The sequence below is a fragment of the Pan paniscus genome, chromosome 10 (assembly GCF_029289425.2).
Source record: "Pan paniscus chromosome 10, NHGRI_mPanPan1-v2.0_pri, whole genome shotgun sequence".
Taxonomy (NCBI): domain Eukaryota; kingdom Metazoa; phylum Chordata; class Mammalia; order Primates; family Hominidae; genus Pan; species Pan paniscus.
This window is the reverse complement of record NC_073259.2, coordinates 15638143-15653149: the sequence shown is the minus strand read 5'-3', so window position 1 is coordinate 15653149 and position 15007 is coordinate 15638143. Positions and strand designations below refer to the sequence as shown.

The 15007-nt window shown below is 38.8% G+C and overlaps 1 protein-coding gene across 2 annotated transcripts; it reads left to right on the top strand.

The window, feature by feature from the left end:
• Positions 1 to 114: 114 nt before the first annotated feature.
• On the top strand, positions 115 to 13793 carry OLR1 (oxidized low density lipoprotein receptor 1). 2 transcript variants are annotated; one of them, XM_003829634.4, is made up of 6 exons: positions 119 to 249; positions 3082 to 3183; positions 5301 to 5546; positions 11144 to 11283; positions 11607 to 11722; positions 12052 to 13793. In XM_003829634.4, exons 1-6 carry the CDS (start codon positions 174 to 176, stop codon positions 12191 to 12193), a joined length of 822 nt encoding a protein of 273 aa, XP_003829682.1. In that variant the 5' UTR covers positions 119 to 173; the 3' UTR covers positions 12194 to 13793. The 2 variants fall into 2 exon arrangements, with proteins under 2 accessions (XP_063449069.1, XP_003829682.1); XM_063592999.1 differs by lacking the exons at positions 11607 to 11722; positions 12052 to 13793 and adding an exon at positions 11399 to 11581 and having other exon boundaries at positions 115 to 249.
• Positions 13794 to 15007: the final 1214 nt, after the last annotated feature.

Sequence of the window (15007 nt, the reverse complement as noted above, 5' to 3'; positions counted from 1 at the left end):
GTCAGCGAACTTCCCAATATGAAGCAAAGCCTCTCCTTCCTCCTACCAATGATTGAGTCATTCTTCTATTAGATAACAGTAGCTATTTAAATACTTCAGCAGAAGCTCACATATTTTTAGTTTGTTGAAGTTCGTGACTGCTTCACTCTCTCATTCTTAGCTTGAATTTGGAAATGACTTTTGATGACCTAAAGATCCAGACTGTGAAGGACCAGCCTGATGAGAAGTCAAATGGAAAAAAAGCTAAAGGTACTAGGGATGGGAAAATGTGTACAGGGAAAGAATCCCAGTGTTAGCCCCAAAATGTAAATTCACCGAAGAATGGGATTAGAAAGCTAAACACCCAAGTATGGGAAAATAGAATTAATACCATTTACTTAAAAGAAAAACAAGAAGGCTATAATGATGATGATGATGACAACTTATTTATAACAATTTATACTGAGTATTTACTACAGGTTATTCTATATGTTATTCACTTTCAGAGTATTATTTCTCGGAATCTTCGCAATAACATTTTGAGATTGGTACTATTACTATCTCCCTTTTACAGAGAGCTAACTGGGCATCAGGAGGACTAACAACATCATCCAGTTTTACAGAGCTAATAAGTGGTAGAGCTAGGACTGTACCACAAACTCCCATTTATCCAGAATTCTATACATCGGAGGGCTCGGGAACCAAATTTATCTGGTGTATATAACGATAATTTCTGTAAGAGTCCTTCAGGCACTACAAAAACCTGAAGTACCTCATGAATTATGCAGGCAAAGTAAATGATATTCAGTATAGTTTAGCATAAGTTACATTTTGTTGTGTACTACTGCTTTGAAAAATTGTAAGTTCTGTTTGACCCATACAGTAATTAAATTGCATAGCTATAAATTAATTCATAATCCCAATTCCACAGACAATCTGGGTAAATTGCCTTTTATTCTATATCTGTTCTGAGGAAAATGAACAGAATATAAGGAGAGAAAGAGAGACAAGTATTGTCAGAAATTTGGATAAAGAAATTCCAAATTACATTTCCAAAAACAAAACAGAAATTTCTCTCAATAGAGAACATAAGTGTGAGCATGGAGTGATTTAACATTTGAGCCAATGAACTAAACTGCTATAAAAACAGTGCTGATATTTATAGGTAAAACCAGAAGTGAACAATAGTCATTCATTTCTTTACTCATTCAGTATTTGTGTAGTAAATATTGAGGGTCTGAATTTTACAATAATCATGAGATTGATTCTTCTTTCAGAATCTTGGTTAGATCGGTACCTACTGCAAAGAATCGGATTGGTTTATGATTGGAAAATCACTAGTAGGGGCAGCAGTTGGATTAATGGTCTCTGCCTACCAAGGACACAGGACAAAGAGAATCTATAGAAAAAGGGAACACGTACCTTCCTTCACAGGGTCCTGTGATTTTCTTTTTCCTCTAAAAATTTAGTTTTTCATTATTTAAGAGTGATGAGGCCAGGCGCGGTGGCTCACGCCTGTAATCCCAGCACTTTGGGAGGCTGAGGTGGGCGGATCATGAGGTCAGGAGTTCGAGACCAGCATGGTGAAACCTCATCTGTACTAAAAATACAAAATTTAACCTGCTGTGGTGGTGCGCGGCTGCAATCCCAGCTACTCAGGAGGCTGAGGCAGGAGAATCGCTCGAACCCAGGAGGCGGAGGTTGCAGTGACCTGAGATGGCGCCATGGCACTCCAGCCTGGGCGAAGAGCAAGCTCCCCCTCAAAAAAAAAAAAAAAAAAAGAGCACGATGAGGGTATCTGATGCCCTACAATGTGGAATGAACAGTGACCACAGAGTTGAAAGATTTACATAGAGGTATTTGCCCCTGAGGCTAGAATTAGGCAATTATTTGCAAGAGACACAGCTATCTTCTACAACTTCTCTGCTAGCTTGCCACACACACTCTAGAAGCCAGTAAGTATTGAATCAGAAGATGAACCATATTTATCCCTGTCAAGTTTCTATCTTCTTTTTATCATTTGTGGAGTCTAACACACTACCTTTGACATATGAAAACTTTGAATATATCTGACCACTGCTTGACTGGATCATTATACATTCACACTGGAAATTGTATTATTATAATATTTCAAGTCATGTAGCTACTGACAATTAGACCTAAGACTTATTTTTGGGTTTTAGCATCTGTGTGATCTTAAGCAAGTCACTAAACCTTTCAGTCTCCTTATTTGCATACAGAGGATAATGATAGGAGTACCTTATTTGTTTATCTCACAAGGTGAGGAAACCAAATACATTGTATGGGATGTTTTCCTACACAACCAGTAATATCTGTGATTTTTTTTTTTTTTTAGTGGTGGAACACATAATTGAATATTCATACACCTGTGAGCTATGTGATTTTTTTTTCAAAATGGTGAATATTTCTCTTGTAAAATCAAGCCTACACTTGGCGTGAGTGTAGGATATGCTGTTAATATAAGCTAAATTAATTTCAAGGTTTCGTCCCTACTTTTCTTTGATTAATAACCCCAGTTCCAGGTTGTAATTTTTGTGGACTCATAATTGAATAGCATAAAATTATTCATAAAGTTATTTGAGGTAATCTCAGTTGATTAAATGAAGAAAGCTTGTTTGCTTGATGTCTGACATTTATGTTACTTTTGTGTGCACATGTGTACACGTGGTCTATATTAAAAACTTCAGGCTCTCTGCACTGTGGATGAATTTGATCCAACCAAGCTGGACTGTGAGTTTCTTGAGGAGTAATTGTGGGGAAAGTAGATAAAGTATAAGCTTTAGAATCATATATTTAGATTCAAATATCTGGTATTGAATCCTGGCTCTGAATTTACTGGCTGTGTGACCATGGGTAAATTACTTAAATTCCTTAACTCTCCCTGTTTTCCATTCCTAAATGTGTATGATGAATTATTTGCAGAGCCATTTGGAGGACTAGTGGTATGGAATGCAAACTATTTATGTCTATTTACTAAAACATAAACAGAGTAAATCACCAAGTACAGACAGGCTCCAAGGAATGGTTTGCTTACTTGTTCACTCTTTTTTGTCTTTCTGATTCTATCCTCTGTCACTCTAGGTCTTCAGTTTCTTTACTCTCCATGGTGGTGCCTGGCTGCTGCGACTCTAGGGGTCCTTTGCCTGGGATTAGTAGTGACCATTATGGTGCTGGGCATGCAATGTAAGTGCTAAAATACGGAACTGATGTTTATTGGGGCAGGGGTGTTGGAAATGAGGTTAATAAATATGGTTTATAAGTTTCTTTCATAACAACTACAAACAGCCTTGATATAGATTCATTTTAGGCAAAATGTTTTTAAGAGTGACCATGAAAATAAATGGGTATATTGTTCATCTTCAAATGGATAGAGCCATGAAATAAAAATTACAATTGGTAGGCATTTTTTTGTTTGTTTGTTTTGTTTTGTTTTGTTTTGTTTCTTTTGTTTTCATAACTTCATGGATAGGCCGGGTGCGGTGGCTCACACCTGTAATCCCAGCATTTTGGGAGGCCAAGGTGGGTGGACCACCTGAGGTCAGGAGTTCAAGACCAGCCTGGCCAACATGGTGAAACCCCATCTCTACTAAAAATACAAAAAGTAGCCGGGTGTGGTGGCACATGCTTGTAATCCCAGCTACTCAGGAGGCTGAGGTAGGAGAATAGCTTGAACCGGGGAGGTGGAATTTGCAGTGAGCTGAGACTGCACCATTGCACTCCAGCCTGGGCAACAGAGCGAGACTCCATTTCAAACAAAACAAACAAAAAACCAACCTCATGGATAGAGCCTATTTAAATTCTAGAATGATGGAGAAGATAATAACTTAAAGTTACTAATATCCAAGATCATCTGAGAGGCCCAAAAGTAAAAGAAATTTTATTTAGCTTGCTGAGTTTTGATAGAGATAATTAAATACCATTTTAATGTTAAGAACCAGAAACACAATCTTAATAAATAAAACATTTAAAATAAAATATATTTCACATTTATAATAAGAGCATTTAGAAAAGAGAAGATATTGAGGGAAAAAAAGAAGTGAAAAGATGGCCCAGAGTGGCCAAGAAGGAAAGAAAATGGTGCCCAACGTTCACCTGAACTGCCTGTGAATTTAGGTTGTAGAACTGAGTTGTTTAGGCTACCCAGGATCCAGGTTATTATGGCCATTGAAGTGCTATTTGCTTCCTAACTGTTGTTCAAGCTCACAAACTATTTTATTTTAAATTTGTAAATACTTAGGGCCTTTCCTAGTGACAAGGAGAAGTGCCCTTGACTTAGTGGTGGTGACCAGAAAAATCTTTTGAGCCTTTGATCATCTTATAACAGGATCAAAGCTGCCTTCAAACCAAGCGGTCTGCTTTGTATTGCACCATCAAAATTCAGGAACTGAGACATTTGACCCTTAACATGTTATTGCCTGCTTGATTTCACAACCTTCACTTTATCTTCACCCTTCCTAAAATGTACTGTGGCCAAGGGGGAAAAAAAAAGAAAAGAAAAAATTCTTGGAGACTCTTGTGACACAGTGTGCGTGGCTGTCTCAAAAAAGGGGTGTATGTCACAGTTCTTAAAATTAGGAAGTCTGGAAGAGTAGACAGAATGGGAGGAGACACAGCAGAGGAATTGAGACATAAATAGAGTAAATCGCTAATGACAATTCCTACTAATAGTCACTGAGTCTGGTGGGTGTCTATTTCAGGTTTTCCTTATTTTATTTATTCTAATGCTGTACTGGTTATCTTGTGATTACTTTTCATTTGTAACTCAATAAAAAAAAATCTTGGGTTTTTTTTTTTGTTGTTGTTGTTGTTTATTTTTTTTGAGACAGTCTCCCTCTGTCGCCAGGCTGGAGTGCAGTGGCACTGTGACTCCCCTGCCTCAGCCTCCTGAATAGTCGGGACTACAGGCGCGTGCCACCACCCTCAGCTAATTTCTTTGGTATTTTTAGTAGAGATGGGGTTTCACCATGTTGGCCAGGATGGTCTCTATCTCTTGACCTCGTGATCTGCCTGCCTCGGCCTCCCAAAGTGCTGGGATTACAGACCTGAGCCACCGTGCCTGGCCAAAATCTTGGTAATTTTTTAAAAAATTACAAGTGTTTGCAATGTTCCTGACATTAAACAAAATACTGCAGGAATATTCAAGAACCTCCAAATCTGTAACTTCTGAGTAAATCTGGGTCATTTTCCAGCAGCTTATCTATTGTCAAAATAGATTTAATTCTGTTTTGATTTCCTCAAAAAGTCCCTGGAGGGATTTTTATTTGGATTAGAACTAGAGTCTTAACGCAACTGTGATTCAGTATCCCAGGTGTCTGACCTCCTAACACAAGAGCAAGCAAACCTAACTCACCAGAAAAAGAAACTGGAGGGACAGATCTCAGCCCGGCAACAAGCAGAAGAAGCTTCACAGGAGTCACAAAACGAACTCAAGGAAATGATAGAAACCCTTGCTCGGAAGCTGAATGAGAAATCCAAAGAGCAAATGGAACTTCACCACCAGAATCTGAATCTCCAAGAAACACTGAAGAGAGTAGCAAATTGTTCAGGTATTGGGAGAAGGGTGGGTAAGGAGCCATAGTGGAAGCTTTCTGTCCAATCCTAACTATTTTTTGGAAACAATTCTGGGCTCAAAATTGGTCTATTGTTATGCATATCATTATTCATTCATAATGTTCTATACAAGAAGTTCTCAATTTCTTTTTCTTTTTCTTTCTTTTTTTTTTTTTAGATGGAGTTTCGCTCTTTTGCCCAGGCTGGAGTGAAGTGGTGTGATCTCTGCTCACTGCAACCTCCACCCCCTGGGTTCAAGTGATTCTCTTGCCTCAGCCTCCCAAGTAGTTGGGACTACAGGCTCCCATCACCACGCCCAGCTAATTTTTGTATTTTCAGTAGAGACAGGGTTTCGCCATGTTGGCTAGGCTGGTCGCGGACTCCTGAGCTCAGGAGATCCACCCATCTCGGCCTCCCAAAGTGCTAGGATTACAGGCATGAGCCACCATGCCCAACTAATTTTTGTACTTTTAGTAGAGACAGGGTTTTGCCATATTGAACAGGCTGGTCTCAAACTCCTCACCTCAAGTCATCCGCCTGCCTCAGCCTCCTAAAGTGCTGGGATTACAGGTGTGAGCCACCGCACCCGGCAAGAAGTTCTAAATTTTTTATCAGAACCACCCTATGCTATGTCAAATCCTTGAAAAATCTGATTTAATTAAGCATATCTTTTGGTGGATTTAAGTTTTCCTTCTTTATAAGAGCCTCTTCTTTTTAAAATTTTAGTTTTCAGATTTTTCTTTCTTTTTTTTTTTTATTTTTTGAGACAGTCTCGCTGTGTCACACCCAGGCTGGAATGCAGTGGTGTGATCTCAGCTCACTGCAACCTCCACCTCCCGGGTTCAAGTGATTCTCTTGCCTCAGCCTCCCTAGTAGAAGTTTTGACATTTTTCTTGAAGAATTCTGCCACCCCCACCCCATTCCATAGATCCTTATCTCTTTCCATTCCGTTGCATTTTAATCACTGTATTTCGTTTTCTAAGGGGTCTTTTTGTCCTTGCAACTGTCTACCCCTAACTCTGCATTAGCTTACTCTATGGCATTATTTCTTAAAGTGTACTACATCAACTTATTTTATTTGATTTCAATTTTTGGAGATGGAGTCTCGCTCTGTCGCCCAGGCTGGAATGCAGTGGCCTGATCTCGGCTCACTGCCACCTCCGCCTCCAGGGTTCAAGCAATTCTCATGTCTCAGACTCCCAAGTAGCTGGGATTACAGGCACCCACCACCACGCCCGGCTAATTTTTTTTTTTTTTTTTTTTTTTTTGAGAGGGAGTCTCGCTCTGTCCCCCAGGCTGGAGGGCAGTGGCACATTCTCGGCTCACTGCAACTTCCGCCTCCCGGGTTCAAGGGATTCTCCTGCCTCAGCCTCCCGAATAGTTGGGATTAGAGGCACCCGCCACCACACCTAGCTAATTTTTGTATTTTTAGTAGAGATGGTGTTTCACCAAGTTGGCCAGGCTGGTTTTGAACTCCTGACCTCGGGTGATCCGCCCGCCTTGGCCTCCCAAAGTGCTGGGATTACAGGTGTGAGCCACTGTGCCGGGCCCATCAATTTAAATAGAGCCAATGGAGGTAGACTGGCTTGCAAGCCTTACGCAGTTACTTCAGATTAGACAAAAATATGAGGAGTGCAAGAAGTCTATTTATATAAGAAGAAATGAATTAATTTTAGCCGTCTAAAGGGACTCAGAATCCAGAGGCAGGCAGAAATAGTAGCATCTATAAGAAGACTATGATGTGAACTCTGATATTGTTACAGAAGCTACTGTATTATTTGGTCTTTCTGCAGTATGTCATTACATCAGGTATATGGTTTTAGGCATAGGGAGAGTTAAAAGGTGTGAGAGAGAGTCATTCAGAGGTACTTTGTTTCCTTGGAGGTGCGTAAATTAGTGCCCTATTGTCAGGATTAGAGAAAAACTTCCTCTAATAAACAGAGATCTCTCTAGCTTCTTGCTTGCACAATTTACTTAATCTCAACCACATAATTTATTTGAATAAAGACCATATAATAATAGTTCACAGATACCTAAGCTTTTCCTTGATAGGTGGAACACTGAGACCCGGATAAAGTGAAATGATAATAAAAAGTAATCTTGTGTAATGTTTTGCAGTTTGTAAATCCCTTCACTATTTAGAGTTCATTTACATTTTCAAAATTAGCAGAAATTTTTAAACAAAATAATTTTTAGCAAGTGTCAAACATTTTTAATCTCTTTAAAGTTGGAGCTTGCAAGGAAATGAATATACCACCTTCAAGAAGGCTTAAAGGGAGAAAGTTTATCTATTAAGGATAGGAATGTTTATAAAAGCCCACATAACCACATACTAACCAATGGTTTATATCACTGGCAAGGCCATAAGAGAATTTTGTCTTTATCAGCTGTATGGGATTAAATCTACATCAGGACCATCCAGAACTATCTCCCAGAGATGCCCTGGATGAACAACTAATAAAAAACAATAAGTGATATGTCTGATGCTGGCAGATATACCAAGTAACATGTTCTATTCCTTGACAGTGTCAGATAAAGGCTAATTAGTAGAGATAGCAAATAAAGTTTTGCCTTTCATCAAAGAGCATTTTTTTTTTTTTTGAGACAGAGTCTCGCTCTGTCACCCAGGCTAGAGTGCAGTGGTGCGATCTAGGCTCACTGCAACCTCCGCCTCCCGGAGTCAAGCAATTCTCCTGCCTCAGCCTCCTGAGTAGCTGGGATTACAGGCGCCTGCCACCACGCCCAGATAATTTTTGTATTTTTAGTAGAGACGGGGTTTCACCATGTTGGTCAGGCTGGTCTCGAACCCCTGACCTCGTGATCCACCCACCTCGGCCTCCTAAAGTGCTGGGATTACAGGTGTGAGCCACCATGACCGGCCCACCAAAGAGCTTTGAGAAGTCTTTAAAAAGTAATACTAAAATACCACATAAAGGAAAAAAAAAAAACCCAGGTTTTTCCAGGTTGAGGCAAGTTTTATCTTTTTTACTAAAAAGTCTGTGGTCTTCAATGTATATATGAGGAGGGAGAGATGCTGAGAGGTTCTTATATGTTTGCTTTAGGCCAACGAGCTAGTGAGATGCAGGGCCTTTGCAGGAATAGACTTCACATTTAGCAATGGAATTTGTGGTGATTCTCAAACTTTACTGTATGTAAATAGATTGTTAAAAGTGGCAGATTACAGATTTACCTCAAGATTCTGTATCAAAATGTCTCGAGAGCGGCACCGAGAAACACTTCCTCAAATGGCTGTAACTTAGAGGTTTGAAAGGTAGTATGTTATAGTGGTGAAACACCCAGACTCTAGAGTTACATTATCTAGGTCCAGATTCTCCTCTATTTGTCAAATGAAGAAAATGACTGGAACCTATCTCACAGAGATACTGTGAGGATTAAATGAGTTAATACCTGTACAGTACTTCCAACAGTTTCTGGCACATAGTGAGTGATATTTGTGTTTGTTAAATTATATAAAAAATAAACAGAGTAAGTGACATTTGTATTTGTTATATAATTTAACAAACACAAATATCACTTACTCTGTTTATTTTTGTGTACACACACACACACACAAAGAAATACAGTAAGTTTAAATACTACATTTTGTAATGTGTCCTTCTTACTTTGTCATAACTGGGAAAACTTGCTCAGACTGTCTTTTTAGTCCACAAAAACTTATATACATCTAAATATATTTTTTGAGACAGAGTCTTCCTCTGTCACCCAGGTTAGAGTGCAGTGGCATGATCTCAGCTCACTGCAACCTCCACCTCCTAGGTTCAAGTGATCCTTCCACCTCAGTCTCCTAAGTAGCTGAGACTACAGGCGCACACCACCACGCCCAGTGAATTTTTGTGTTTTTTGTAGAAATGGGGTTTCGCCATGTTGCACAGGCTGGTCTGGAACTCCTGGCCTCAAGCAATCCACCCGCCTCAGCCTCCCAAAGTGGTGGGATTATAGGCATAAGCCACCACCCCCAGCCAAAAACGTACATATATTTATATTTACATAATATGATGGGGTTAGGCAAACTAAGAAGTAAGAAGCTTGCATTGACTGCTTTCAACTTGGTCTCTTTTTCTTTTTATAAGCATCAGTTTGGTGAAAAATCAACTTAGTGTTTTGTATGCTCTTTCTCATTCACTTTTTTCTTTTTGTTTTTCAGTCCCTCCTATTTTCTCCTCTCTGATAAAGCCTACTCTTATACATTTATTTAGTGGTTTTATGCCACAGTGAGAATGAAATTAAAATGCTGCCTTTCTCAAAGATTTTAATTTTTCACCTTTTGGTTGTAGTGTAGACCAGAGTACTTTGTTTCCCCTTAAGGAGATGGGAGAGATGATGATGATGATGGTGATGATAGTGATGATTTGAAGGTTCCTGAAAGCATCCATAAACATGTAGACATTGGTATATTTTGCCTGTTGTCTAAGTCCTGTTTTTGGTTTGGTGGACTCCCTGTGAATTTTGCTACTGAAAATCTCCTTATTTTCTAAAATCTTATTTAAATTGAGATCCTCGCTTTATATTAATATACTATTTTCCGTAGAACAACTCTGTACAAAAGAAATATAGTATGTGTTTTATATATATATATATATACTTAAAATTTCTAGTAACCACATAAAAATGAAAAAGCAGATAAAATTAATTTTAGAAACACATTTTATTTAACCCAAGATATTTGAAATATTATTTCAATACTAATCAGTATAAAAATTTTTAATGGACTGTTTTACATTCTTTTTTTTTTTTCAAATTAAGTTTTCAAAATCTTTTGTGTGTTTTACACTTATAGTACATCTTAATGCAAACTAGCTGGGTGTGGTGGGTCATGCCTGTAACTCCAGCACTTTGGGAGGCTGAGGCAGGAGGATTGCTTGAGGCCAGGAGTTCAAGACCAGCCTGGACAACATAGTGAGACCCTGTTTCAATTAAAATAATTTGTTTTAAGAAATGCAAACTAGCTATATTTCTAGTACTCAAGAATCACATATGGCTACTGTATTAGACAACACATGTCTGAAAGCAAGACACATAGTATTTAAGCCTAGATTCATTATTCAAAGATATGAAATTTTAAAATGCATAGCATTACTTTTTAAAAATAGCAGAATGGCTATTAAATATCTGTTCTCCCAGCCCTCACTTTCTTTATTTCCAACACAACTTTAAAAAATAGATCAGTTTCTAAAATTACATGCTAGCTTAACTTGCTTTTCATCAGGGGAAGTGAAAATGCTAAATGAGAAGTACATTTAGGTTGCTAAAATCAGTATGCTTTCTTTCTTTCTTTTTTTTTCCCAAAAAATGAAGAAATAAGGACTCTGAGGCTATTTAGGTATTTGCAGAACCTGGGTAAAATTTTACTTAAGAAGTAGTGTGGGCAGGGCGCGGTGTCTCACGACTATAATCCCACTACTTTGGGAGGCTTGGCCTACATGGTGAAACCCCATCTCTACTAAAAATACAAAAACAAAAACAAAAATAAATAGTATGCACGTGAGAGAACTAAGGGGATCATTGATTTAAGAACTGCAGTACTGCTTTTACACAAACATACCTGACTGATGAAATATACTATCCTTCCCAGCTCCTTGTCCGCAAGACTGGATCTGGCATGGAGAAAACTGTTACCTATTTTCCTCGGGCTCATTTAACTGGGAAAAGAGCCAAGAGAAGTGCTTGTCTTTGGATGCCAAGTTGCTGAAAATTAATAGCACAGCTGATCTGGTGAGTGTTCATGGATATTTGTTGGGCTGGAGTATTGGTTGGTAGGGAAATTAATCTGGTTTAAACTGTCACTGGAGGAATTCTTGTTTGAGAGCCAAAATGTCTGTTTTTTTAGCTTAATCTGATCACCAATTTTGTGTATGACCTTGGACGGACAAGCTCTGTAGTATCTCTAGCCTTCAGTAAGTGTTTCCGTAAAACAATCAAGGGGATGTCAAAGATAGCTTTTGGTTCTTTAGTTTTGTGGATCTAACACTAACTGACTTTCAGATTCTAAAACCACCATGTGGATTCCACAAACTCAGAAACATTACTCCCCACAGGACTTCATCCAGCAAGCAATTTCCTATTCCAGTTTTCCATTCTGGATGGGGCTGTCTCGGAGGAACCCCAGCTACCCATGGCTCTGGGAGGACGGTTCTCCTTTGATGCCCCACTTGTAAGTTTCCCATTCTTTTTGATGCCTCTCTTGTCAGTTTCCTATTCTTTGCTGAACCTGCTAGTGAAGTCACTGCCTGCATCCCACCAATGTCCTCTTCTTGCCAGAGAGAAGCTTGGGGGAATTTCTCAAAGTCTCCTTCCTTACCTCTTTCACAAAAAGATTTACTCATTAACCATTCAGACATTTTCTTGAGTTTTCCTTCCCACATTTATTACTGATTGGAGGCTTTAAGACAAAAAGTTTCAAAAGCTAAGTTTCTGAAACAAGGTGGCAGTAAACCTAAGTTTGTTTGTTTGTTTGTTTGTTTTGTTTTTTCCTGCCTGCAGATTTAGAGTCCGAGGTGCTGTTTCCCAGACATACCCTTCAGGTACCTGTGCATATATACAACGAGGAGCTGTTTATGCGGAAAACTGCATTTTAGCTGCCTTCAGTATATGTCAGAAGAAGGCAAACCTAAGAGCACAGTGAATTTGAAGGCTCTGGAAGAAAAGAAAAAAGTCTTTGAGTTTTATTCTGGAATTTAAGCTATTCTTTGTCACTTGGGTGCCAAACATGAGAGCCCAGAAAACTGTCATTTAGCTGGCTGCAGAACTCCTTTGCAGAAACTGGGGTTCCAGGTGCCTGGCACCTTTATGTCAAAACATTTTTGATTCTAGCTATCTGTATTATTTCACCTAGCTTGTCCCAAGCTTCCCTGCCAGCCTGAAGTCCATTTTCCCCTTTTTATTTTAAAATTTGACTCCTCTTCAAGCTTGAAAACCCTCTGAACTCAGTCTTCTTTACCTCATTATCACCTTCCCCTCACACTCCTAAAATTGCATAAAAGACAGAACATGGAGAACTTGCTCAAGTGCAGGCAGAGAGCAAAAAGGGGAAATATTTCTGAGAAAAAGTGCACATGAAGAAACAAAGAAGGACAGAGGCCATTCCGAAATCAAGAAACTCATGTTCTTAACTTTAAAAAAGATATCAATCCTTGGTTTTTAAACTGTGGTCCATCTCCAGACTCTACCACTTACAGACAGACAGACAGACACACACACACACACACACACACACACACACACACACACACACATTTTGGGGCAAGAGGGGAGCCCAAGAAAGTAATTAGTAAGTGAGTGGTCTTTTCTGTAAGCTAATCCACAACCTGTTACCACTTCCTGAATCAGTTATTATTTCTTCATTTTTTTTCTACCAGAGAACAGATTAATAGCTTTAACCCTTCACAACAGTTCTTGTTAGAATCATGGGATGTGTGGCCCAGAGGTAAGAATAGAATTTCTTTCCCTAAAGAACATACCTTTTGTAGATGAACTCTTCTCAACTCTGTTTTGCTATGCTATAATTCCGAAACATACAAGACAAAAAAAATGAAGACACTCAATCTAGAACAAACTGAGCCAGGTATGCAAATATTGCTGAATAGAAACAGATGGAATTAGAAATATATCTTCTATTTTTAGGCTTCTATTTCCTTTCCACCCACTCTTCACAGGCTATTCTACTTTAAAGGAAGCCTTTTTATTTTGCTGCACACAATCTAGCAGGAATCTTTTTTTTTTTTTTAAGAGCTGTGTCATCCTTATGTAGGCAAGAGATGTTTGCTTTTGTTAAAAGCTTTATTGAGATATAATTAACATAAAATAAACTGAACATATTTAAAGTGTACTATTTGATAAGTTTTCACACCTTGTGGAGAACATGCATACTACAATTAAGAGAGTGAATATATCCATCATCCCTCAAAGTGTCACAATGCTCCTCCTGATGACTCCTCCCCAGAAAACAACCAATCAGCTTTCATTTTGCATTTTGTAGAGTTTTATGTGAATGGAATCATATAGTATGTCTTTTTTTTTTTGTCTGGCTTCTTTCACTTTGCATAATTATTTTGAGATTCATATGTCTCCATCTTGATGCTTGTATGAATTCATTCTTTTAAATGTTGAATATTCCCTTGTATGGATATACCACAATTCGTTTACCCATTTACTTGTTGATGACATTTGGGTTGTTTTAGTTTTGGGATATTACAAATAAAGCTGCTGTGAACATTTGTGTACAAGTCTGTACGAACATAGGATTTCTTTTCTCTTGGTTAAATACTTAGGAGTATAATGTCTGCATCACACAGTAGGTGTATGATTAACTATTTAGGAAACTGACAAACTCTTTTCCAAAGTTGTACCATTTTTCATTCCTACCAGCAGTGTATGAGTGCTCCAGTTCCACCTCATACATGCCAGAATTTCATATGGTTCGTCTTATAGTTTTAATGATTCTAGTAGATATCGAATGGTATATCCTCATAGTTTTAATCTGTGTATCCTACAAATTTCTGTTTGTTGGTTTGTTTTTGAGACAGAGTTTCGCTCTTGTTGCTCAGGCTGGAGTTCAGTGGCACAATCTCAGCTCACTGCAACCTCCGCCTCCTGGGTTCAAGCGATTCTCCTGCCTCAGCCTCCCAAGTAGCTGGGATTACCGGCGCCCGCTACCACTTCCAGCTAATTTTTGTATTTTTAGCAGAGACGGGGTTTCACCATGTCGGCCAGACTGTTCTCAAACTCCCGACCTCAGGTGATCCACCCACCTCAGCCTCTGAAAGTGCTGGGATTACAGGCGTGAGCCACCGCCCCAGGCAAATTTTTATAAGCTTATTTACCATCTGTATTAGGTAACTTTGATAAAGTAACTGTACAAATCTTCAGAGAATTTTTACTTGGTTTATTTTTCTTACTGTTGAGTTTGAGAACTTTATATATTTGGGATAAAAACCTTTTATCAGATATGCATCTTGAAATGTTTTTCTTGTCTTGTCTTTTTTTTTTTTTGAGACGGAGTCTCACTCTGTTGCCCAGGCTGGAGTAGTGCAATCCCACCTTACTGCAACTTCCACCTCCCAGGTTCAAGTGATTCTCCTGCCTCAGCCTCCCAAGTAGCTGGGATTACAGGTGCCCACCACCATGCCTGGCTAATTTTTTGTATTTTTAGTAGAGATGGGGTTTCACCATGTTGGCCAGGCTGGTTTTGAACTCCTGACCTCAAGTGATCTGCCTGCCTTGGCCTCCCGAAGTACTAGGATTACAGGTGTGAGCCACTGCCTAGCCTGTCTTTTCATTCTTTGAACAATATACTCATAAAGCAGAAGTTTTTTTATTTTAGTGAAGTCCATTTTTATTATTCTGCTGTGGTTTGTAAGAACTCATTGACTAACTCAAGGTCACAAAAATTTTCTCCTTTATTTTTTTCTAGACATTTTATAGCTTCAGGTTTTATACT